The sequence below is a fragment of the Eubalaena glacialis genome, chromosome 11, assembly GCF_028564815.1.
Source record: "Eubalaena glacialis isolate mEubGla1 chromosome 11, mEubGla1.1.hap2.+ XY, whole genome shotgun sequence".
NCBI classification, from domain to species: domain Eukaryota; kingdom Metazoa; phylum Chordata; class Mammalia; order Artiodactyla; family Balaenidae; genus Eubalaena; species Eubalaena glacialis.
Window position 1 is genome coordinate 61,422,331 of NC_083726.1, and position 24,711 is coordinate 61,447,041.

At 55.7% G+C, this 24,711-nt stretch overlaps 1 protein-coding gene across 1 annotated transcript; it reads left to right on the forward strand.

The window, feature by feature from the left end:
- The first annotated feature begins 886 nt into the window (after nucleotides 1-886).
- On the forward strand, nucleotides 887-21,806 carry ITGA5 (integrin subunit alpha 5). The gene is made up of 30 exons (XM_061206402.1): nucleotides 887-1,394; nucleotides 7,607-7,737; nucleotides 9,075-9,190; nucleotides 9,326-9,446; nucleotides 9,655-9,716; nucleotides 9,806-9,851; nucleotides 10,117-10,242; nucleotides 10,483-10,527; nucleotides 10,670-10,713; nucleotides 12,473-12,529; nucleotides 12,710-12,762; nucleotides 13,041-13,249; nucleotides 13,531-13,722; nucleotides 13,944-13,989; nucleotides 14,161-14,262; nucleotides 14,458-14,513; nucleotides 14,649-14,803; nucleotides 15,096-15,233; nucleotides 15,365-15,432; nucleotides 15,794-15,944; nucleotides 16,030-16,122; nucleotides 16,268-16,347; nucleotides 16,486-16,566; nucleotides 16,679-16,784; nucleotides 17,318-17,470; nucleotides 18,370-18,456; nucleotides 18,567-18,680; nucleotides 19,281-19,382; nucleotides 19,936-20,058; nucleotides 20,717-21,806. The coding sequence occupies exons 1-30, from the start codon at nucleotides 1,027-1,029 to the stop codon at nucleotides 20,798-20,800; spliced, it is 3,309 nt and encodes a 1,102-aa protein (XP_061062385.1). The 5' UTR covers nucleotides 887-1,026; the 3' UTR covers nucleotides 20,801-21,806.
- Nucleotides 21,807-24,711: the final 2,905 nt, after the last annotated feature.

The window sequence follows — 24,711 nt, forward strand, 5'->3', positions numbered from 1 at the left end:
AGGTTAGGAGAGGATCTAGGCCCCTTGGTCCCCCTCCCCCAGACTAAGATAAAGACTAGAATCCTGAAAGGTGATCTCATCACACAGAGCCAGGGCTGGGGGAAGGGATGGGCAGGGGGTCACTGCCTTCTCCTGCTACAGTCCCTTCCCCTACATCCACAGGGCATCTTGGGAGAATGGGGTCCTGGGTTCCAGCTCCCAGAGCCTAAAGACAATAGAAGCTAAAGGTTGGGCCCCTTTGCAAGACACCACCCCACCCCATCCTACAATTCTCCAGGTTTGTAGGAATCAGGCCAGTTTGATCAAGAAGACACTGAGGGGCCAAAGCAATCCTTTCCCCCCCACTACCAGGCTCTTGGTCAACTGCCAGATTCTAGGAAGGGACTCAGCAGAGGTTTCCATATCCTACAACCAAGAAAGGGGGAGCCCTGGACCGGAATCCTCCTGGTGAAGTAACCCCAAATTTCTGGACTCCTGGGTTTTCAATTCTAGCAACTTGGTGGGGGGAGGGGGCAGGGAGCGGAGAGCCGGTGCAGATCCTCCATCGGATTAGGCTGACTGGGAGCACTCTGTACCTCAACTCCTGAGTCCCAAATCCAGCTGGCTGGAACCCAGGCACCCCATGGCCCCGGAAGGCGAGGGGGAATCCCAGTTGGCCAGATGCCAGAGGTGTCTCCTCTGCCTTTAGACCCCAAACCCTCCTCCCTGAATTGGTGAGGGAGACCCCACACACATATTCAGACTCCCTCCGCCCTCCGGAGGTGATTCCTTTCCTCATTAGGAAATTCTCCGCTCCCTTTTTCCGACTCCTTTTCCGAGCGTTTACGTTGTACATCTGGAAAGGAGGCGGGAGGAAGTAGGGGGAAGCAGAGAGAAGGAGGGGGAAGAGCCCAAACCAGCCCAGTCTGACCCAGTCCAGACAACCGGCCTCCAGCTGGGGCTGGGGCGAGGGAAGTGGAGAGGTGCGTCCCCCCCCACGCCCCTTCGGGGTGGGGGGCGCGGGCTCAGCGTTCCAGGGACCCAGGAATGCCCCCCCGCCCGCCCCCCCGGCAGGCGGGGGGAGGGCTCAGCCGGGAGTTTGGCAAACTCCTCCCCGCGTTGAGTCATTCGCCTCTGGGAGGTTTAGGAAGCGGCTCCGGGTCGGTGGCCCCAGGACAGGGAAGAGCGGGTGCTATGGGGAGCCGGACGCCAGGGTCCCCTCTCCTCGCCGTGCAGCTGCGCTGGGGCCCCCGGCGCCGATCCCGGCTGCTGCCGCTGCTGCTGCTGCTGCTGCTGCCGCCGCCGCCCAGGGTCGGGGGCTTCAACTTAGACGCGGAGGCCCCAGCAGTGCTCTCTGGGCCCCCGGGCTCCTTCTTCGGCTTCTCGGTGGAGTTTTACCGGCCGGGGACAGACGGGTGAGTTGAGGAGGGTTGGCGGCGGGCTGGCGGGGTCGGGGGTGCGCGCCTGGAGACAGGGGGCGCGGCTGGAGTCTGGAGGGGACCAAGGCTTGAGTTTGGGAGGCGGAGTTTGGAAGGACTAGGGTTGGAGTTGGGGGCCCTCGCCGGAGCTGGGGGCCCGCGCTGGAGTAGGGAGGGGACAGTGGCCGGCGTGGAGGGTGGCGAGGAGTTTGAGAGCGATCAGCAGGGAGACGTGTGGGGTGGGGAGAGGACACGAAGCTGCAAGCTGGAGAAGTCTGGGCCGGGGTCTTGGGGCCAAGAGAGAGGAGGGCGCGGGAATGGAGAGCAGAGGGTCTCTGGTTGAGATCCGAGAGCTGCCGGGACCGGAGGCGGATGGGGACGGAGAGGGGGCGCGGAGGCCAGGGTGGGCTTTTTGGAGCACTGGGGAACCCCGGGACCCCTGAGGGCCATTGTGCGGAGAGAGAACGGGTCGAAGCAGAATGAGCTGTGTGTAGTAAGAAGGGAGTCGGAGGCTGAAGGGGTCCGGAGGTTAAATGGGGGCCAGCCTCATCCTCCCCTCCCCCTCAACTCAGACTGGGAAAGACTCGGGAGGGGGACGGCGGCTCCCTCCCCTTTCTCCTCGGTCTCCTACTCCGCCCGCCACCCCCAATCTCGGTTCAGAAGAGGGGATCCGGGAAGTTGGGGAGAGTCCCGGGACCCTGGTCCTGGGGGGCGCCGGGGCTGGGGGCTGGCTCAGCCAAGGGCGGGGGCTCGGATGTGTCGGGAGGGGTGTGTGTGCTCCCGTGAAGGGGGGTGGGCGCTTTCCCTCTTCCTCTAGCTCTTGGGAGGAAGAGAAAAACTGATTTCCTGTAGCTTGTCGGCTAGAGCTGAACTGAGACCGGGACTTCTGGGGTCGGGGTCGGAAGCTGGGGAGACGCGGGCTCGCAGGGCCCAAGAGCGTCGGAACACAGACCTCAGAGACCGGGGAAGTCTCAAAGGAGAATCCCCATTCCCAGCTCAGCAGGGTGACAAGCAGAGCAGACCCTGTGTGCCAGGAAAATGGGGAGCCCACGGGCTTGGGGAAACGAGCTAGGCAACATTAGAACAAGGGTGTTTGTTTAAATGTGGGGGGGGGGAGTAAGAGGGGAAGGAAGCTGCTCCTGGGGTGGGACGGGGACTCCCAGGTGCCAGTTGCCTGACTCCACGATGTCTGGAAGAATCCTCTTTCTACATCTCTGGGCTCTGAGACTGCCACTGCTCCCCACCATCGCCACCAGCACAACAACCCCTAGTATCCAGCTTTGATCGGACCTCTGTCAGAGGTGGGCTGTCCCTACACACGACACAGTTAACTGATCTCTACTCATTTCCTTTAATTTCTGGAGAAAAGGGGTTAATCTAGGTAATTCACTTGGGGTATGGGGCAAATTTCTCCTTTGTCTGGAGGATGGTTAGGCCCCAGCTGTTGGTTCTGGGCTATTCAAGGTCCCCACCCAGCCCCCACCCCACCCCCCTGGCCTCCTGCCCAAACCCCATTGCATCACCCTGGCCTGGAGCTTCTGCCAGGCCCGGCCTCCCCCAGGCCCCTTGCGACTGCTTACCACAAACCTAACGGGGTAGAGAAGGGGGAGGGAGGGAGGGGAGGGGATCCTTCCCCCACAATAGGGTATCCAGTTATCTGGCTCTTAACCTTCCTCTTATCCCACCCCCACTCCCCCCCAACAAGAGTGTCATCTCCCTTTTAAAACACTCCTCCGAAACATCTGGACTTTCACACACTCCCAGTTGGTTCCCTAGGTATCTGTCTGGCCCCTGGCCTGATCCTAAAGTCCCAAAAGCCCTTTTCTAAAGCAGGACCTAGCAGTCTCATCCCCTCCCCCTCCCCTTCTGCTCATCTCTTCTCCCAAGAGAACCCAGGTGTCCAGCTTGCGCACCTCCCCCTCTCATTTTCTCTCTACAAAGCACTCTTAGAATAGGACTAGGAACATTCCACCTCCCCAGTGACCTCCCTCCCCACCAGAGCTGGGACTTCAACCCCTCCTACCTGCGGGGGGACAAACATAGCCCCTCACCTGGGGCCTTTGCTGGAGAGGGAGGGCCTCAGTGTTCTTGGCCCCCTTCATCACCTCTCACTGTGGAAACTGAAACAGCATCAGAGGGCAGGGTAAGCACTAGAGAGGTTACACGGTAGGAAAGGGGCAGGCTTTAAGTCAGGCCAAGCTGGGTGTGCGTCCTGGCCCCACCACTTGCTTGTTCTTTGTGTGACCTGGGCTGAGTTACTTAAGACTTAAATCCTGGAGCCTGGTCTTCTCATGAGAATCAGACACCTAACTTATGAGGTTGTTCTGAGGACTAAACGAGACAATATATATAAAAAGCACCTGGTCCTTGGAGGGTGATGAATACATGGAGGCATGACCTTTATGACGTAGCTATTTTCTGTTTCTGGTTCTCTCTTCCCTGGACACCACCTAGTTCTTTGTCTAAGATTTTCACTATTTCTTACTTGCTTTTAATATTTGCTTATGGCAGTGATAGTAATAATAGTGCCTCACATTCCTTAGCACTTTCATATCAATTCTTCTGTTGGATCATTACAAAAATCCTTGCCTTAGACAGACGAAGCATTATTGCTCCCATTTTATGCGTGTATATGAACTGAAGCTTCAGGAATCATAGAAGTTTAGAACTAGAAGTTTGTTTAGGGACCATTCAAGGGCAACCCATCATTTTATGTGTAGAGAATTCAAGTCTTGGAGAGGGGAAGTAACTTGACCCAAGACATGCGCTTGAAAGGCGCACCAGCCTTAGCCCAGCTCCTTCCCCTTGTGGAGCTGCCACAAGTGGAGGCAACTCTTCCTTCCCAGCCAGCCAGGCATTTCCCTCGAGACTACACTGGGGGACCCAGAACCAGGTGTCTCCTCTGGCCTGGCCAGGGCTGCCGTAGAACCTGCAGGAGCTGGGTCCGGTCCACTTGCTACTCTCCACCCCCGACCTTGTCAGGCCAACAGAGTCAAACAGTAACCATGTATTGAACAGGAACTTGGTTAATCAGAAGCCTGGCCGGGGAGATAGTGGCGAGGAGAGGAGGTAACAAATTGGCAACGGGGTAGACCAGAACAGTGGCCTAGGTATCGGGATTCCTGGCTTCTGGTTCTTAGGTTGAGAAGGATTCTGAGTGACCCAGGACATGTGACTTAATTTCTTTGGGACTTAGTTTCCCCATCTGTACAATGAGGACATGGGACTAGGTCAGCAGTATTTTTTTGTTACCGTTTTTTCTTTTCTTCCTTCCCTTCTTCCTTTCTTTCTTCCTTCCTTTCCTTCTTCCTTCCTTCCTTCCTTTCTTTCTTTCTTTCATTCAATTCAAATGATATCTTACCAGGGCATTCTATATAAAACAGAGAAAAGAGGTTGCTCTGAAAGAAGATGGAGAGGAGTGTCAGGACCAAACTGGCCTCTGCTTACTCCGTGTGGCAGCCCTGAGGCATCTACAAGAAAGTCTTCAAACCATGGTGCTGAGGCAGCCTGTGTCTCCAAGAAGCAGCTCTAGAACATCAGAGTTCTGAGGCTTCAAAATAAATTATGGCAATTATTTCTTCCCTTGGTCTCTATATTTTGGAAGAGTTTATCTGCCAAGCTGCATTTAGGAAGGAATAATTAATTCCTTTTTCCTGTTTTTTTTTTAATCAACCAAAAATTAGAACAAGAAGACATTTGTAGCTGCCAATCAGAGCTTCTGACCAATATGAGATAACTAGGTTCCCCACAGGAGTTGGTATAATTCCGGCCCAAAGCAAATACACTTGAGGTTTTAATTAGCCTGGGCTGCCTTATCAGGTAAACGCATGATTTCCGTTAGGCTCTCCGAAATATTGAAAAGAGCCCAAGGACCCTCCATTGTTACCTTCTTGGACCCCTAGTAGGACCCAACTGCTGCAGGATTTAGGAAGCAGGAACTAGGAGTGGGAGAATAAGGATAAGCTATGTGACGTGCCACCCCTGACACTGGGCGCCTCTCTTGGCACATGGGGGAGGGCACTATTTACTGGACTGACTTGGAGGAGCTGGGAAGGAAGGGCCACTGCATCCTCAGGTATAAGCCATGGGCGGCACAGGGCAAGTCTGGGTCGGGATCTGTGTCCCTTGCCTGTACCCCAGATCTCCTGAACCTTCACGCAGCCACAGCATATGCCCCTGGCCCACAAGTTTGTGGACTTTCTAAGCCTTGTAAGGCCTCTCTCTCACCTTCCCGCCCTGCCAGACTCCAAGCTTCTTCCTCAGGCCATTCCAGGAGCACTCAGGCTCAGCTTCCCCCCACGGAGTGATGGGAAAATTGGGGGTGGGAGCAGGGTCCCTTGGCCAAGCCCCTATGCTCTCTCCTGGAAGAGTATCGGAGCTCCGGAAGACTTTGAGATAACCTGTTCAACCTCTTCACCCAGAGGAAAAGGGAGAGGGTATTCCCAAGTCCACACTGAGCTAGTGCCTGACCCAGAACCCCTGTACCACTGCTGTTTTCTGCGGCTGCCTCTGCTACAGAGGGTTGCACCCCTCTCTCCTCCCCCAGCCCTGGGGCAATGCAATCTCTCCCCACCACCAACCTCACCTACTAGGCCTGGCAGCCAACCAGGTCACTGTGCCTCCGAGTAGCCAGCTCCCACCCCCCTACTGAATGTACTGCCTGAGTGAGAGGGGTGGGGCCCAGCAGGCGGGCGGGTGGGAGACAAACGGTGAAGTGAGAGGTTGGAAACAGACAGGAAGCCACAGGCAGTAAACATTTCCTGTCCCCAGGGTAACCGAGGCTGGCACCCCACCCCCCATCACTCCAGGAACTCTCACTCCAGGCCTCCCCTCCTATCCGTCTGGACCGTTTCTTCTCCTATCCTCATCCTCTGGCCCTGCTAGACCACCCTCACTCTCTGCTTCAGTCCCTTGGAGCTGCTCCCTCTGGTGTTCCCATTCCTATTCCTCTTGGACCACCCCCCCCCACCCCTCCCCTACTCGATGTATCTCTTGTCACCCGCCCTGTCTCCCATCCCGGCACACACACCCCCGCTTTTGTGACCTCTACCATAATCCCCGACTTGGGGACTCCTGGTAAGAAAGGCTAATGAAGGGATCCAAATATCGGGAAAAGGGTGGGTGTTGGGAGTGCTGAAAGCTGAAAGGGGCCAGAAACCAATAGAGATAGAGAAGCCCAAGATCTGAGATCAGAGAGAGAGAGAGGTCCCTAAAACCAAAACCAAGAGAGCAAGCAGTCATAGGGGCAGAGGGACAGATGGAGAAGCAGTGCCAGAGTCAGATATGGGAGGTGAGCAGAGGCCAAGGCTGGCGGCTGGCAGCCCCGGCTGCCAGATGCAGTCCTCATGGGAGACTCTGGAGGAGAAAGCCCAGAAGGCTGACAGCTGCACAGAGGTCTTGGAGGCAAGGGACCCAGGAATGATAGAGGCAGAGCCAGAGGCAGGAAAATTGTCCAGGACCTTAGCTGTCACCACCCCATTACATAGGACCCCCAGCAAAGGCAACCTTCTCCTCGTCGTCTCAGGGGGAACGAGGCACTGTGTCCAAAACTAAGACCCAGTAGAGCAGAATCTGAATTCAGACTCCAAGCAATGGTGTATGGGAAAGGGGTTCAGAGGCTGAGACAGAGACCCAGCGGTGAGGGCAGGTCCAGGCCCAGGCCCCGGGGAACAATCTGCTTTCACCATTCTCCAGCTCCTCTCTCCACTTCTACTGCCTGGTTTCCAAGACTCACATTTTCCTCCTACACGCCCCAGGGCTGGGCAGCTGGGCAGCTGGACGCCTGGGTTTTGCCCAGAGAAGGGCTTTGGCTTGGGAGGAGAGGGTATAGGCTAGGTAAGAGGACCCTGGGGTTCTAGGGGCTGCACCTCCAGTCTTGGCAGGTCCATAGGGGAGATAGAGAAGCTCTGGCCCCGGCCTCTTCCCAGAACTGACTCTGGTTCCTCCTTCTAATGACAGAGGAAGGTAGGAGGGGAGAGAGTGGGGGGAGGCGGGAGAGGCTGTGTTAGTGACAGCGGCACATGGGGACCGCCTGACTCCGGCCTGTGCCTCTGGCATCCGTGGCATCTTCTGAGATATAAATACAACCCGGGGGGCATTTGTGCCACGCCCACCCAGACCCTGGCCCAGAGGCCTGGGTCCTTCCCGCCTGGGGAGACTGGAGAAGAGTTAGGAGCCCCCCTGAGCTGCCTCTCCTTTCCCCTCCGCAGGGTCAGCGTGCTGGTGGGAGCGCCCAAGGCTAACACCAGCCAGCCGGGAGTGCTGCAGGGCGGTGCCGTCTACCTCTGTCCCTGGGGCACCAGCCCGGCACAGTGCACCCCCATTGAATTTGACAGCAAAGGTAACCCCCTTCGTAGGTCGGGGAGGTTCAGGGAGGGACTAAGGGGTGGGGCTGAGGCTAGGGGGCGGGGCCCGGGCGGGGTCTGGAGCGAGGGGCGGAGCCTGACCAGTTCCAGGGCCACGTGCTCTGAGGCTCTGGGGCTCCAGCTCCGTGCAGCGGTGCAGCGGCTCCCCGTGGCACTCACACCACGTTCCCAATCCAGCCCAGCCCAAGGAGGGCGGGCATGATTCAGAAACATGTGGCTCTCATTTTCCTTGAATCACCCACAACTCAGGGAGGCCAGGGCAGAAACACAGACAAAGACAGGGAGAGTCACAGAGCCTATTCGATTGATTTAAGTAAGCACTGACTAAGTGATAATGCGTGCCAGGCTCTGTGCTGGTACTGCAGGGGATTGAAACATGATTAAGCCCCCGCCCTCAAGGAGCTTAAGGTCCGGAGTAGATGCAGAGGGGGGTGGAAGGAGACAGGCTGAGAAACAATAATAACAGCTAACGCTTCAAGAGCACTTGCTATATACTGGGCACTGTTGTAAGCACTTTACATATATTAACGCACTTAATCCTTTCAACGATGGCGCGAGGTGTTATTATCCCCATTTTATAGGTGAGGAAACGGGTTAAGTAACTTGACTAAGGTCACACGGCTAGTAAAAGGTGGAGCGAGGACATGAACTTGAGCAGTGTGGCTCGAGATAAACTGGGGTGAGGGGACAAAAGAGGAGAGCATCAAAAGATGGAGACAGTGGGGGAGGGGTGGTGTAAGAGCACAAAACTGACCGATTTTTTTTTTAAACCTGGAAGACAGGTGAGAAGCAGAGGAATAAAAAAAGCTGTCCCATAGAGGCAGAGAGGGTTTGGAAGGAGAGAGACAGCACGCACACACGCAGACACAAGGGGCAGAGATTCAGTGACGTGAGAAAGGTCAAGGACATAGAACACCTGCTGCTAGAGACACAGGCCCAGGTACAGACAGAGAAGTGCAGCCAGAGGGTAGCCCTCTCAGGAAATAGCCGTTCTTCCCCACCTCACCACAAGCATCCTTGTCCCAGCTGGGTGAGGAGGCAGGCGGACCAGGGGAGTGCAACTCTAGAAAGCCCAGGTTCTGTGTGTGTGTGTGCGTGTGCACATGTGTGCACATGGGCTTGTGTGCACGCTTGCAGGGGAAGGTGAGTCAGGCTACAACAAGCAGACTGTAAGGACCTTCCCCACTCCCCCTTCCATGAGTCATGGGCTCAGGGCTTGCAAGTGCTTGGGTGCCCCCAGGCTGAGGGCACGGGCTGCTCTAGGGCTCAGCTGCCCGCAGCTGGCATGACTCCCCTTTCTCACTTCCCCAAGGCTCTCGGATCCTGGAGTCCTCGCCGCCGTCCAGCCTCGAGGGAGAGGAGCCTGTGGAGTACAAGTCCCTGCAGTGGTTCGGAGCGACGGTGCGAGCCCATGGCTCCTCCATCTTGGTGAGGGCCAGCAGGCTGAGTGGCGTGGTGGGCAGGAGGGGCAATGGTTGTGGTTAGCGGAGCACAGTGGGGGAGGCGGGGAAGAGGGGTCCTGTTGGACTAAACCTGGAACCCCCTCCTCCTGGGCCCTCCCAGGCCTGTGCTCCCCTCTACAGCTGGCGCACCGAGAAGGAGCCGCTGAGCGATCCTGTGGGCACCTGCTACCTCTCCACAGACAACTTCACCCGGATTCTGGAGTATGCGCCCTGCCGCTCAGGTAGGGCAAGAGGGGGGCGCGAGCCCTGAGTCTGCCTTCTCTGTGAATCCCCACGGTCCCCCACCCCCCATCAGCCTTGATGCTCACTGTCTGGTCCAGAGAGGTCCTTTCTCTGGCCCCCTCTCCCCTCTCCTTCCCCAAGCTCTCTGCTCTTTCCTGCCTGACCCATTTGTGTGGAGCTCCTTCTCACCACCTTCTCCCCTTGCAGATTTCAGCCGGGCAGCAGGGCAGGGTTACTGCCAAGGGGGCTTCAGTGCCGAGTTCACCAAGGTGAGGGGGGATCTGGGAGGAGAGTGGCTGTGGGTGCTGGATGCAGGGGAATCAGGACCAGATGTGGACTCACCTCCTTCCCCCCACAGACTGGGCGTGTGGTCCTGGGCGGACCAGGGAGCTATTTCTGGCAAGGTAAGCCCTTCCTCCTCTATCCCTGCGTCCGTCTCCCGCACCTGGCCTCTCATCCCTCTCCCAGCCCGAGATCACCATCCGTCCCTCCTCTGCCCCCGTCCCAATTCTCCTCTCCCTTTCCTGAAGCTTACCCATCCTCTCCCACCACCCTCCACAAGCTTCCCCTCCTTGAACCAGACTTCTGAAATCCTACCCAGTCAGCCCCCAGCGCCCCCATCCCTGCCACCTCCTCCTCCAGCCATCCCCTCCTCATCCCCTTCCGCAGGCCAGATCCTGTCCGCCACCCAGGAGCAGATTGCAGAATCCTATTACCCCGGGTACCTGATCAACCCAGTTCGGGGGCAGCTGCAGACTCGCCAGGCCAGTTCCATTTATGATGACAGCTACCTGGGTGAGCAAGCAAACGGGGTGGGAGCTGCAGGGGGAGAACATCAGGGGCCCCTGTCCTCGCTCACACACACCCCCACCCTGCCTCCCTTCTCCCACCCAGGCATCCCCAGCCTCCTGCCCTATGTATCATGTGCAGGCTGACTATGAAGGCCCAGTAGGGGTGGGGAAGGGATTGAGGATGGGCCAGGGCAGAGGGGTCCCCAAAGCAGGAATCCTAATATCCGCCCACCCTGTCTCCTAGGATACTCTGTGGCTGTAGGTGAATTCAGTGGTGATGACACAGAAGGTGAGTGTGTCCCCAGGCTGGGGCCAAGGGAGGGGGCAGATGGAGACCCAGGACCCGGAGCCACAGGGACTGAGACACTTACCATTTTTGTCTGACTCCCCTTTCCCTGCCCTTAGCCTACAACTTTCTCTTCCCTCTACAGACTTCGTTGCTGGTGTGCCCAAAGGGAACCTCACCTATGGTTACGTAAGGCCCAGCCTGACTCTCCCTCCCTCCTCTGCTCTCCCGTCCCCTGGCTAATCACAAAGAACCATGCATGGCAGTTTGGGAGGGTGAAAAGAGTGGATCAGAACACGGGCTCTTGGGTCAGACCAGTGTTTGAGTTCTGGCACTCACTCTGGATGAATCAATCTGTGATTTATTCCTACCCCATTTCATTCCATAAAAACCTTGAGTCTCCTTAACCTCTCTGAGCCTCGTTCTTCTCTTTATAATGGGATAATAATAGTTCTGACCTCACAAGGCTCTTGTAAGGATGAAGTGAGATAATGCACGTGAAAGTACTTAGTGAACTGTGAGGCAGTGTACAACTGTAGCTGTTATTATTAGACCATGGCGAGTGCTTTAAAAAGGATATAGATAAGAAGGCTATAGGAGTCCATTCAATTACCAACATTTATTAGGGCAAGGTAAGAGATAAGAAGATGAATAAGACATCATACCCCATCTTGTAAGGTGCTTCTAATCAAGTATGTAAGATAAGACACACATGTGATTGTAATCTAAGGTGCAGCTCCTATTCACAAGCCCCTCAGTGCATCCGGCACTGTCCACTCATGATTTCTATTCTTCGCAACAAGCTTATCGGGGGAGATATTAACCATTCACATTTTACACATGAGAAAGCTGAGGCTCAAAGAGACTAAGTAAGTTGTTTAAGATCACCCAGTTAGTAAGTGGCTGGATAGAGATTTAAAACCAGACCTGTCTTGTTCCAAAGTCAGCATTCTCTCTGCACTAAGATAAATTTCAGAAAAGTGGTTAAGATGATATAGCAGTTTAGAGGGAAGAATAACCTCTTTTCTAGGGCAGGGATGGATCAGAAAAGGTCCTATGAAAGATCAGTGGAGATGAGGAAAGAGAGCATCCTAGGCAGGAGCATGAGAAAAGGCATGGAAGGAAAGGAAAAAAATTCAGGCCAGTTCAGCATGGGCTGATTGGGGATGAGGAGACTAAAGAGAGGTTGGGCAAAAACAGATAGGTTGGGACCAGATTCTCCAGGGCCTCAGAGGACCAGCCAAGAAGCTGAGACTGGGCCATGGCTTCAGGGAACCACCACGGATTTCCAAGCCAGCCGTGTCCCTCCTAGACCAGCTCTAGGGTGATCGGTCCCGCTGCCGTGGAGGAAGGGTGCTGAGGGGAAGGGAGAGCCCGAGGCAGGGGGAGGCCAGGGGGCTCTCCAGCAGTCCTGGGGGAGGGCTCACACCAGAGGAACAGCAGCAAGACTGGGAAAGAGAACAGGGAGTCGAGAGACTCAGGGGACAGGAAGGGCCCATCACTAAGGGGGCATGTGGGGGGAGACATGAGTGTTTGTGATTTGGGAGGGCTGGTGGATGAGGCCTCAGTCATTCAGCTAATAATTATTGAGCGTCAACTGCTCACCAAGGACTACTTTAGGCTCTGGAGAGAAAGCAAAAAACAAAACAAAGCTCCTGCCCTCACTTATCTGACATTCTAGTAGGTAGACAGGCACAACAGACAGATAAGTACGAAATCTGTCAGTAGTAGTTGATAAGTGACATGGAGGAAAATAATGAAGTCGCCCTGGGATGGAGCTACCCAATATAGCGATGGGAATGTGAGACAAAGCAAAGGAGGGAATTAGGAGACAAGTGGTCTATGTCTCCAGGGAATGCCTGCCCCTGGGTATCCTGTACCCATTTGTCCTCCATCCATGGGATGGTCTGGGAGTCTGGGACCAATGGGTATATCTCCTCGTCCCCAGGTCACCATCCTTAATGGCTCAGACATCCGGTCCCTCTACAACTTCTCAGGGGAACAGGTGAGGACACCCCCCCACAAACACACAACCCAGCTTGGCCCTCTGCCAACCAAGCCCCCGCCCTGAGCCAATAAGCTCAGCCCAACTTCTCAGGCTCCCTGGAGTCCCTGATTTCCCCCTATAGCCCTTGTTGATTGACCCCCTAGTTCTGACCCACTGCTGCCCTTCTGTCCCTCCCAGATGGCCTCCTACTTTGGCTATTCAGTGGCTGCCACAGACATCAATGGGGACGGGTGAGTAGTGGAAAAGGGGCACAGCACAGGACGAGGAGTAGGGGCGGGACAGAAAAATGCAAGGAGAGTTTTTCTCTGGATTCTCCTCCTCCTGCCTGCATTCCCCAGGCTCGGGGGCAAAGAGAGAGTTGAGAGCCAAAGACCAGAAGACCTCAGGTCTCTCACTTGGGTGGGAAGGAGCCCGGGATCCAAGATGCCTGGGATTTCCTGGCACTGGGATTGAGGAGGGGACGTGGCAAGGCAGGGTCTCAGGATGGCTGGGTTTCCCCTACCCTCAGGCTGGACGACTTGCTGGTAGGGGCACCCCTGCTCATGGAGCGGACAGCCGACGGGCGGCCGCAGGAGGTGGGCAGGGTCTACATCTACCTGCAGCGCCCGGCCGGCATGGAGCCCATGCCCACCCTTACCCTCACTGGCCATGATGAGTTTGGTCGATTCGGCAGTTCCCTGACCCCCCTGGGGGACCTGGACCAGGATGGCTACAATGGTAAGCACCATGGGCTCAAGTTGCTGAGGAGGACTGGGGGCCTGAGTCAGAGGGGATCTGGGGAGAGATGGCTGTCAGATAAGATACCCAAGACCCCCAGTGACTTCTCCAGGAGGTGTGTAGATTTTAATCCCAATGTCTGGATCTCGGGGCTTGAAGAGATTAGAATACTGGGAATGACAGATGGGGAAAATAGGATCCCGGGTCCTGGGGTCTGATGGTAGAGATTTGAACTCCTGGATTCCTGGCCTGCTGACTGCTGTGTGTTGTGTGTCTTGCAGATGTAGCCATTGGGGCTGCCTTTGGTGGGGAGAACCAGCAGGGAGTGGTGTTTGTATTCCCTGGGGGCCCAGGGGGCCTGGCCTCTAAGCCTTCCCAGGTTCTGCTGCCCCTGTGGGCAGCTGGCCACACGCCGGACTTCTTTGGCTCCGCCCTTCGAGGAGGCCGAGACCTGGATGGCAACGGATACCCTGGTGAGTTGTGCCAGCGGCCCCTTTCACCTTAGAATTCCCTGGTCACAGAACCCTAGCCCCTCTAATGCACTTTCCTAAGCTCCTGGGTGCAGTTCTAGGATGATGCCACCAGATGGCGGTGTCCCCTCACTTCGGCCTCCTTGAACAATGCAACTGGAAGGGGTTGGGAAGGATTCTGATTTGGGGCTTGCTGTAAGGGGTAGTTTCTTGACTTCTTGCAGATCTGATTGTGGGGTCCTTTGGTGTAGACAAGGCTGTGGTGTACAGGTATGAACTTGGGCAGGGGGCAGCCTGGGAGACGTGGGAACTGGGGGATTTCTCAACAGGGCTGAGTTTGGGGAAGTGTACAAACTGGGATCCTGGGGCTTGGGCATCAGCTTCCTGTGCCCAGTTTCCTGAGGAGTCTTAGTTCTTTGACCCCACATCCACTCTTGGCAGGGGTCGCCCCATCGTGTCTGCCAGTGCCTCCCTCACCATCTTTCCCGCCATGTTCAACCCAGAGGAGCATAGCTGCAGCTTGGGGGGGAACCCTGCGTCTTGGTGAGTGGGGTGCCCAGGAGACTGCGGGGATGGAGTCTGGGGGTGCTTCATCTGTGCCTGGAAGTGGGGAGGGAGACCAGGTCTTTGGAAGTGGACAAATGGGACTGTCCCAGTCTGGGTCTGTCTGGGAGGCAGGTAGGGAATAGGATGCCTGTTCCAGTTGGATACACCAGCTTTCCCTTGGTCTTCCTCCAGCATCAATCTCAGCTTCTGCCTCAATGCTTCTGGAAAACACGTTCCTGACTCCATCGGTGAGGGAGAGACTGCCTGAACCTTCCAGGCACTGGGATGGGGATGGAGGGGCTGGGGACTCGGGGACCTCTTATCTCTCTGGATAGATTAGGAGGGAGGCGCAGATGCTCCTTAACATACGTGCCCGGCTGCAGGCTTCACGGTGGAGCTCCAGTTGGACTGGCAGAAGCAGAAGGGCGGAGCGCGGCGGGCCCTGTTCCTGGCCTCCCGACAGGCCACCCTGACCCAGACCCTGCTCATCCAGAACGGGGCTCGGGAGGATTGCAGAGAGATGAAGATCTACCTCAGGGTATGGACTGGCCTGGGAAGAGTGGCCACGTAGAACTGGGGGCCCCTCCTGAAGGGAAAGAGACAGGGAGATTCCAGTGAAGGGCCTGGGACTTTGGGAGGCTGGGGAAGGGGGCCCTTCTGTTGGAGGAGCTGGGGACCAGGCTGCCTCTGAAGCAATGAGCATGGTCAAGTTTGGACACCTGAATTCTTGAGGGTCCTGAGTGGACAAAGGGAGATGTGAGAGGATGAGGAGCAGGGCCACCAAGTCCCCTGTGTCCCCTGAATCTGTGAACCCTCTCCCCTGGCCCCAGAACGAGTCAGAGTTTCGAGACAAACTCTCCCCAATTCACATCGCCCTCAACTTCTCCCTGGACCCCCAAGCCCCTGTGGACAGCCACGGCCTTCGGCCCGTCCTACACTACCAGAGCAAGAGCCGCATAGAGGACAAGGTGAGGGCAGGGTGGGGAGACGGGCCGGGAGTAGAGGGGCCTGGGCCGCTAGGGGTGGGGCCCTGGAGGGGGGAGCCGACAGCTTAGGAGGGGGTCGCAACTCCCCCTCTCAAGGTTGCCCTGCTCCCCAGGCTCAGATCTTGCTGGACTGTGGAGAAGACAATATCTGTGTGCCAGACCTACAGCTGGAAGTGTTTGGGTAAGTGAAGGCTGACGTCAGGCTGGGGGGTTCCAGATGCCAAGGTCTCCTAGGAGAACATGTGGAGCTTGGAAGCACCTGGCATGTGAAAAAGTAGAATAGGAACATATTAGCTGGCTGTGTGACCCTGGGAAATTATGTAACTTCCTCATCTGTATAGTGGGAATAAGAGCATCTATTTCTCTGGCTTTGGGGAAGGATTAAATGAAATAATCTACATAAAGCATCTAGCCTAGTGCCTGCCATAGAGTTGGAACTCAGTAAACGGTGTCTATTATTATTATATCGTTATTGTTATGGCCCATTGTCTTGGTTTGCGGATTAATTCCCCAGTGTCCCTGACCCTGTGTGTCCCCTCCAGGGAGCAGAACCACGTGTACCTGGGCGACAAGAACTCTCTGAACCTCACTTTCCATGCCCAGAATGTGGGTGAGGGCGGCGCCTACGAGGCAGAGCTTCGCGTCACGGCCCCTCCGGAGGCTGAGTACTCAGGACTCGTCAGACACCCAGGGGTGAGAGGGGACTCTTAGGCAGGGCTTGGGAGGAGATCCTGCCAGAGGGACACCAGAGCCTTACCTGCACCCACCCCACCTCCAGAACTTCTCCAGCCTGAGCTGTGACTACTTTGCTGTGAACCAGAGCCGCCTGCTGGTGTGTGACCTGGGCAACCCCATGAAGGCGGGAGCCAGTGTAAGTCTGGGACAGGAGAGAGGACCCAAGGGAAAGCGACCGGCCCATCCTGAGCAGAGCTGTGGGATAGGGAAGGAGGGCTGCAATTGGGATTTGGCAGACGTGCAATCTAACAGCCCCCTTGTCCTCCCTCCCTGTCCTACAGCTCTGGGGTGGCCTTCGGTTCACAGTCCCGCACCTCAGGGACACGAAGAAAACCATCCAGTTTGACTTCCAGATCCTCAGGTAGGGAGTGGTTGGGGCCAGGCTGAGGTTGAGTTGGGGGCGGGGCCGAGCAGGATGGGGCAGGGGCGGAGACTGGTGCAGGTGAAATTCTTCCTGGCTGGGCTCCAGCACCACCTGAGTCTCTCCTCCATCCCACAGCAAGAATCTCAACAACTCGCAAAGCGAAGTGGTTTCCTTCCGGCTCTCCGTGGAAGCTCAGGCCCAGGTCTCCCTTAACGGGTCAGTGCCCGGGCAAAATGGAGCCTCTCTGGGAGGCAAGATGGACTTCTAGGAAAGGATGCATATGGGATGGGGTACCTTCCGCTGTCCTCTAAACCACCCTCCTCTTTAGTGTCTCCAAGCCCGAGGCAGTGCTATTCCCGGTGAGCGACTGGCATCCCCGAGACCAGCCGCAGGAAGAGGGGGACGTGGGCCCTGCTGTCCATCACGTCTATGAGGTGAGGAGGGACAGAGGCAGGGAGGCCCTGGTCCCCAGGTGGGCTACTGGGAGTGGCGGGCCGGACTAGAATGAATGACAGGGAAGGAGGAACTGTATGAGCGGCAGATGGCTGGGACCAGCCTGAGGGATTGAGAGGAAGAGAGGGGGAGTGAGGAGTGAGAGGTAAAGGCCTGGGCAGGATCAGTGTGAGAGACTGGCCAGTTGAGCAACTTAGAAGGGAAGGATGGGGACTTCCCTGGTGGTCCAGTGGTTAGGACTCCGCGCTTCCACTGCAGGGGGCACGGGTTCAATCCCTAGTTGGGGAACTAAGTTCCCGCAAAAAAAGAAAAAAAAAAAAAGGGGGGGGAAGGATGGAGCCACCTCCTCCAGGAGGGTTGGCTGGAGAGGATTTCGCCTCTGCCCATTGACTTCCTCCCTCACTCCTGAGATGGGAGACTCGCAGCAGGGAAGAGCGGGCCACCAGGACCTGGGTTTCAACAGGGCAGAATCACTCCCTCCCTTCCCACGATCACGGTGCCCTCCTCTCCCCAGCTCATCAACCTGGGCCCCAGCTCCATTAGCCGGGGCGTGCTGGAGCTCAGCTGTCCCCAGGCTCTGGAAGGTCAGCAGCTCCTCTACGTGACCAGGGTCACAGGACTCAGCAACTGCACCACCAGTCACCCCCCCAACCCACAGGGCCTGGAGGTGAGGGGCCCGGAGACTGGCCTGGGGGTGAGGGGACCAAGTCGAGGGTGGTTGGGGAAGGTCGCCGGGAAACTGGAAGAGCCAAGTAGGATGTGCCGGAGCTAGGACTTAGGCCACTGGAAGGGGGTCCGGAGGCCCACAGACACCTTGAGACCCCGGGAGGGAAAAAGACTGTTTTATGTACTACACTTCTGTCTTTCTGCCTGAAGTATCCTTCCCTGACTTCTTGCCCTGGCGTACTCCTAGGGCCCAGCTCGGCACCACCACCTCCGGAAAGCCTTCCTCAGAGCTGCTCCCCTGGGCCCCAGTGTCTGTTTTAAAGTTCGTTTACACATAAACAACAATGCACTGAACCATGTTACAGGCTCAGGAAAGATCGCACCAAACAAAACTCACAAGGTCCCCACTCTCATGGAGTTTATGTTTTAGTGGAGGGTAATAAATAAAAATTAAAAAGAGAGAGAGAGAGAAACAGGTATTGAGAAGTGTTGAGAGTGCAGTGCTAAAATGCTAGGGCAGGGCAGGGCTGGGAGCCTGTTTGAGTCATCAGGGAAAACCTCTTGAGGAGGGAACAGGTGAATTGAGGCATGAAAGACAAGGGTGAACCTGTGTGTGAAGACTCGAGAAAGAGCATTCCAAGCAGAGGGGACAGCCAGTGCAAAGGCCTCAAGGCAGGCACGGGGCCCTAATTATTTATTGACCTCTCCTCCCTGTAAACTCCAAGGATCAAGTCTCACCCGTTTCGGTATTTCAGTGCTGAGGTGGGTACCTTGCCACAGGAGGTGGTCAGTTGTATGGATGGAAGACCAGGTCGAAGCTGCTCTGGACCCCAGATGCAGGCTGACTTAGAGGCTGTAATGAGGTGAGAGAGGCAGCTAATGGTCCCTTTCCTCTTCCAGTTGGATCCCGAGGGTTCCCAGCACCACCGGCTGCAAAGACGGGATGCTCCAGGCCGGAGCCCTGCCTCCTCAGGGCCTCAGATCCTGGTAAGTCCTCCTGGGAATGAGGTCTGGGCCGAAGCGTTGAGTATCTATTTGCATCCTCAGAGCCACCAGCAGGGCGGAACGCCGCATTCAAGCCTCCGCTTTCTTCCCAGAAATGCCCGGAGGCCGAGTGTTTCCGGCTGCGCTGCGAGCTGGGGCCACTGCACCGGCAAGAGAGCCGAAGTCTGCTACTGCATTTCCGCGTCTGGGCCAAGACCTTCCTCCAGGTGAGGGAGCCTCACCTCAGTCCTGACCCCCGACCTTCGGGCCTGCCTGGACTGACGCTCGCTTTCCGCACTGCCCTAGCCACCCGCTTTGGTGACTGGGACCCAGGCAGCCGCGCTCCCCTCCCTCACCCTTGTTTGGACAGGGCTGTGTGTCCTTGGCGCCACCTAGTGGCCACACTGGGACCGACAGCTTCCCTTTCCTGGCCCATTCAGAGGAGGGAGGGCTGGAGGGAGACCAGTGGCAGAGAATGATAGAAAACAGAGACGGAAGACATATCCATCACGGAGAGGCAAGCAGATGTAGGAACAGTGAAGAGCAGTCATTTACTGAGTGCATCCTATAGGCCAGGCATCATCCTGGGTGCTTCACCCATATTCATGATTCCAAGACAATGCTTTTTCTATTGAACATGCTGTCATCTAATTATTATAACTATTCAGTTACACATTTATTACCTCATATAAGGAACACAGAGAGAGATTCAGAAGAGAATGAGTCCAAAATAGGGAAAGATCCTAACCAGAGCCAGACCATGGGGAGCCCAATGACCTCCTAGATACCATAAGAGGCCACCCTGAACACCTTTCCACCACCCACAGCGGGAACACCAGCCATTTAGTCTGCAGTGTGAAGCTGTGTATGAAGCCCTGAAGATGCCCTACCGAATCCTGCCTCGGCAGCTTCCCCGAAAGGAACTGCAGGTGAGTCCCGGGCCAGAGGTCTGGGCCAAGGAAGATAGAGTGCTGGGCCTGGCGCTAGCACTGGGATGGGACGGGGGCTGGCCTGATTATGGTAACAAATATTGATTGAGCATCTACTGTGTGCCAGGCACTGTGCTAGGTCCCGGGAATACAATGATAAGCAAGATGGACAGGGCAGTGAGAAGACAGTGTGACAAGTGCCAGCATGTTTATGGGAACACATCATAAGGACACTTGAACACAGGCTTGCAGAGTCGGGAAAGGCTTCCTGGAAGAAGTGATGTTTAAGCAAAACCTGAAGGATAAATAGGATCTACCAGGCTAACCAGTCAGGAAAGAAATATTCTCTGGGGAGAGGGAATTAGCAGGTGTGAAAGCCCAAAAGTAAGAGGCAATAATGCACATTTTAGGAATTTGAATTTTGAAGATCAGAATTCTGTTCGCCCAAGATGGAAGGGGAAAGGTGGGCCTAGGTCCAGTGGCAAGTGGGAACCAAGTGTAGGGTGGGAAGAACTAACGGCTTTTCAGTGACCTCTCCTGACTTGCTCCCCAGGTGGCCACAGCCGTGCAGTGGATCAAGGCAGAGGGCAGCCACAGCGTCCCGCTGTGGATCATTATCCTAGCCATCCTCATTGGCCTCCTGCTCCTAGGTCTGCTCATCTATATCCTCTACAAGGTCAGCCACATCCTACCTGACTTGGCCTCTCTCTCACCAGGTTCTGCCCTTGATGCAGCACAGTCCCAAGCATCTGCCTCCAGACCAGTTCTCCAGCCACATGTCCCCACCTCTCCCTGGCCACATGCATCCCATCTGGACACAGCCTATAGGATCCTTTCCTTCATTCTACAGCCCCTAGCTTAGAAAAAGTTCTCTTGACTCAAGCTGATAAGTTTATTTATACTTTCAAAATCACTGTTACTCACAAGTGGCCAGTATGTGGCATTTGTGCTGTCACTTCCTCCAGAAACCCATGGCAGCCATCACTAATGGTGATGGTCACTAATGGTGACTAAGGCTACCCTAGAAGTAGCCTCAGAATCCTTCTCAAGAGGCAGCCACTACTACGCAATGAGACTTAGAACTTGACTTCAAACCTATTTGCCATCTCTGGGTGAACTGGGGGCATTTTTACGGCCCCAAAGCACCCCCAACCTTAGCCCTCTTAACCCACTGGACCTCTTGGAGAGGTAATCTTAACAGCCTGAATTTGGGCCACTTTTGCAAGATGGGGAGATTGGAAGCACTAGAGTCATCTTCATCCCCCCTTGGGATAAGATCTGCAGAGAAATGGGAACCAGAGTAACTCAACTCTCCCTCCTTTTCCCCTCATTAGCTCGGATTCTTCAAACGCTCCCTCCCATACGGCACCGCCATGGAAAAAGCTCAGCTCAAGCCTCCAGCCACCTCTGATGCCTGACTCCTCCCGATCTCCCAGACTCCCAATCCTGAAGGTCCAGTCCCCCCACCCTCAGTCTACTGACAGGGAGGGGGCTGGGCGCTTCCTGAAGGTGCTGAGGGCCAGGGGGAAGCTCCTCTCCCCAGCCCAGAGACATACTTGAAGGGCCAGAGCCGGGAGGTGCGGAGCTGGGGATCCCCTCCCCCCATGCACTGTGAAGGACCCTCGTTTACACATGCCCTCCTCATGGATGGGGGAACTCAGATCCAGGGACAGAGGCCCCAGCCTCCCTGCAGCCTTTGCATTTTGGAGAGTTTCCTGAAAACAACTGGGAACCAGAACTGGGGGATCCAATCCCAGTTCTCCGGCTCAGACGTGCCACCAGGACTTCCTGTCCAGCTCCAGCCTGCAAAGATCTGTCCTCAGCCCTGCCAGAAGCCCCCAGTTAAGAACCTGGAACCTGGGGAGCGAGACATGGCAGCTCTGGACAGCCCCCACCCCGGTGGGCCAACAAGGAACAATAACCGTGGATGGTGCCCCAGGCCCCGCTCAGGACAGATCCCACACCAGGGTCCACGCTGGCCCAGAACCAGCTACAAGGGGAATCAGAACTCGAACAGGGCCAGATCGAACCTGGGGCCTGGGGTTGATCTGGGACCCAGACTCAGACATTGGTAACCTAACTAGGCAGATCCAGGACTACATCTGAGCCTGCTCCAGACCTGGGCCTGGAGGCCCAATCCACCTCTGACTCAGGAGAAGTCAGGAATTGCCCAGGACCCTGAAGGGGCCACGATGGCAACAGATCTGGAACCTTAACACTGGCCGGACACAGGCCCTACCAGTCCCCTGGAGAAAGGGGGAGCCCGCTGTCCCCGGCCTGCAGGATCTGGGTTCGGCCCGCCAGCTGCACTGATGCTGCCCCTCCTCTCCCTGCCCAACCCTCCCCTCACCTTGGCTCCGGACACCCGGGGCTTATTTAAACTCTGTTGCAAGTGCAATAAACCCGGCCCGGTGCCCCCACTGACCAGAGCTGGAATCTGTCCTATCCCCACTCTTTCCAGAACTTTCCTGGAACCAGACCGCTTGGTGGGTAGGAAATGTTCGTGTTTCTTGCAACTTCTTTCCACTGGGAGCCAAGAGTATGACCCCCAGCAACTGTGGAACTAGTTTTGGGGTTCCCTTTTCTTAAGTGAAAGAGATGATGGAAGGGGTGAAAGAAGGGCTTGACTCCTGTGCTTATCACCCAGCCCCACCAGATCTGGTCCCAACACCTCCAGGAGAGAAGGGAGCGGAATCCCTTCTCTTTGGGTTTGAGGGTTAGGGAAGAATACAAAGGGGGAGGTCCAAGTTGAAGGTGGGGGAAGATGGTCCAGAAGACTCACCTGGGCTTTCCTAAATCAGAATAATGAAATGGGTTGCGAGAAAAGGCCACAGAACTAAATCAGAAGAAAGCCAGGTGGGTTTTCGTTTTGTTTTCATTGCCCATTGTATTCTGGTACGTAGAGGGAGTGTTAAATAGTTTACATACAGTATCTCATTTAATTTGATAGAAATTAAATGTGTGAAGTAGGTACAATTAACCCCATTTACACAAGGGGAAATTGAGGTCCCGAGAAGTTATGTAACTTGCCCAAGGTCACAGACTCAAATTCAGCCTTGCCTGACTGTGAAAGCCCTCATTCTTAACCAACATGGCCTTGAGGTCTTTGAAGAGAAATCAGAGTGAGGGAACCCCTCAGGATCCTCTGTCTCCTCTAGGACTGTCCTAATATCCAGGAAGAGGACGGAGAGGGGTGCTGAAATGCTAGCAGGATTGTTAGAGGCAAAGATGTTCATGTCCTGCTAAACCAGAGTTCAGCCACCAGAGGGCAGCATAGCCACAAATTCATGGGAATTTGGGGAGGGGAGGAAATGAGGTCCTCCTCACCTTTCTTCCCCCATCAACAGGGCTATTCTTATTAACTGAGGCTCCTGCCTATCAGTACCCGTGTGATCTCAAAAATATCTCTCCTAGGAGGCCAAGCCTGCTCCAATCTGTGACTTCTTGATAATTCCGTAACTTGGGAACTTCTTCCCAGAACCCATAAATGAAGAGGGACTGACAGGCAGGGTGAGACCTGATGAGGCAAAGAGCCACGCAGTATTTCCAAGGATGACAGCTGTGGCATAACAAGGCACTGGGAATTCTCCAGGAAGGAAATCCCATACTTGCCCTCTCGGGGGATGGGTGGGAATGGCATCAAACAAACGCCAGGAGCCAAATCTGAGATTTCTTATACTATTATGAGGAGGAAATGAGGAGGGGAAGTGGGCTGTGAGTACTGGGCTAGTATCATGGGCGTGTCTGTACAGTGCCTGCACCTTTGAGTCTCAGAGAGTGACAAGGTCTCTCCCGAGGATGCACAAAACAGATAAGAATTCCTTGGGCTCAGCAATGCTGCAGATGTAACCCAGCACCAGCCTCTCTGTCCCTGAACTGTAATTCTCAGGCTCTGGTCTGTTTCCCCTTCCCAATCTCCCAGCCCCTCCAGAGCATGTCTGCCTCCCATCTTGAGACTTGAGTGATGCAAAGGGACAAGAGTGGAAGGGGAAGGCCTGAGTCCTAGCCTCGTCTGTGTCAGTGGAGATGGAAGGGAGGCCCTGGGAAGGGAACAGAGCAGCTGGGGGCACAGAAGGGGGAGGGGGCTCAAGAGAGGCAGCTGGCAGGCGGGAAGCTGATCTGGGGGTCTCAAGTTTCTTGACATCAATTAGAGCAGCTGGCCTGGGCTCATTAGTAGCCCAGGGTGCAGGGCTCATCAATAATGAATTCATCCCACACATTGTCCCCCTCCAGCTGCCTGCAAGGTCACCCCGCCCTCCAACCAGCTGCCTCCCCTTGGTGAGCTAAGGAACCCCTCTTCTAAGACCTCCCTAACTCAGGGTCCCTGGGGGTAGAGTGGGAGGATGGACAAGGCTGAGGGCAAAGGGGTCTCTATCACTGATCAGCCACGCCTGACGCTGACTCTGGTTTGTTCTCTGAGTCCACCCAGGAGAAAGAATGGGAAGAGGCAAGGGGGGTAGATAACAAGGTCTGGGAGAAGCAGGCTTTGTGATATGAGGCTCGAACAGCATGGTGGTAGGTCGGATCTGGAGCAAGAGGACCTCCTCTGATGGGCTCGGAGACCCTACCTTCTCCCCCAAGGCCAGATTCAGGCAGCAAGGCCACAGTCCCCTGAGATCTCTGGGTCTCTGGATCAGAACAAGACCAAGGCATTAGCACCCCCAGAATTCACTTGCCCTTGAGCTGGAGCATCTTGGCAGGTGCAGAAACAGATCTTTTTTTCAAACCAGATCAGTGGGGTGAGGACAAGAGACTGCTGAGACCCAGAAACAGGAACTTGAACTTCCTGTACTTTAATTAGCCATATGGTCCTAAATTCCCTGCAGAACCCAGGAATGCCAGTCTTCAGTCCCCTTCCTCTTTCCTAGACTGTTCCAAGACTCCAGTCCCCCCACCCTTCTACCGACCTCTTCCTCCCTGCCTCCACCGTCCCTAAATCCCAAGTGTTCTAGTTCCTACTCACACCTCCTTTCCCTCTGGCTGGGGTTGGCCTGAAGCTGGCTGCTTGGCATTCTGGGAAATCCTCCTGCTGCCCTCCCTCTTGGGGCAGGTACAGACAGGTCCAGGCTGCAGCAGCTGCATCTTCCCCAGACACCTTGTAGACTCCCAGACTCCAGCCTCGTGCTGCGGTCCCAGCTGCCTGCCTTAGAATACATCCTGTTGGTCCTTAGAATACATCCGGTGTCCTGTACTCCGCCTCTCCCCTGACGTTCTCCCCAGCCCATACATTCTGTCCTATCCTCCATCCTCCCCTCCACCTCATCAAAGACACCCTACCAGGCCTCTTCAGTCCAAGTTCACCTTAATGGGGAATGCCCTGGATAGATGT

What these genes read in the sequence shown, in the direction of transcription:
- ITGA5 (XM_061206402.1), top strand. Translation starts at nt 1,027, where the DNA reads ATGCCCCCCCGCCCGCCCCCCCGGCAGGCGGGGGGAGGGCTCAGCCGG. An exon ending in GACAAGGCTGTGGTGTACAG is followed by an intron (nt 13,990 to 14,160) that starts GTATGAACTTGG and finishes CACTCTTGGCAG; the next exon opens with GGGTCGCCCCATCGTGTCTG. An exon ending in AGATGAAGATCTACCTCAGG is followed by an intron (nt 14,804 to 15,095) that starts GTATGGACTGGC and finishes CCCTGGCCCCAG; the next exon opens with AACGAGTCAGAGTTTCGAGA.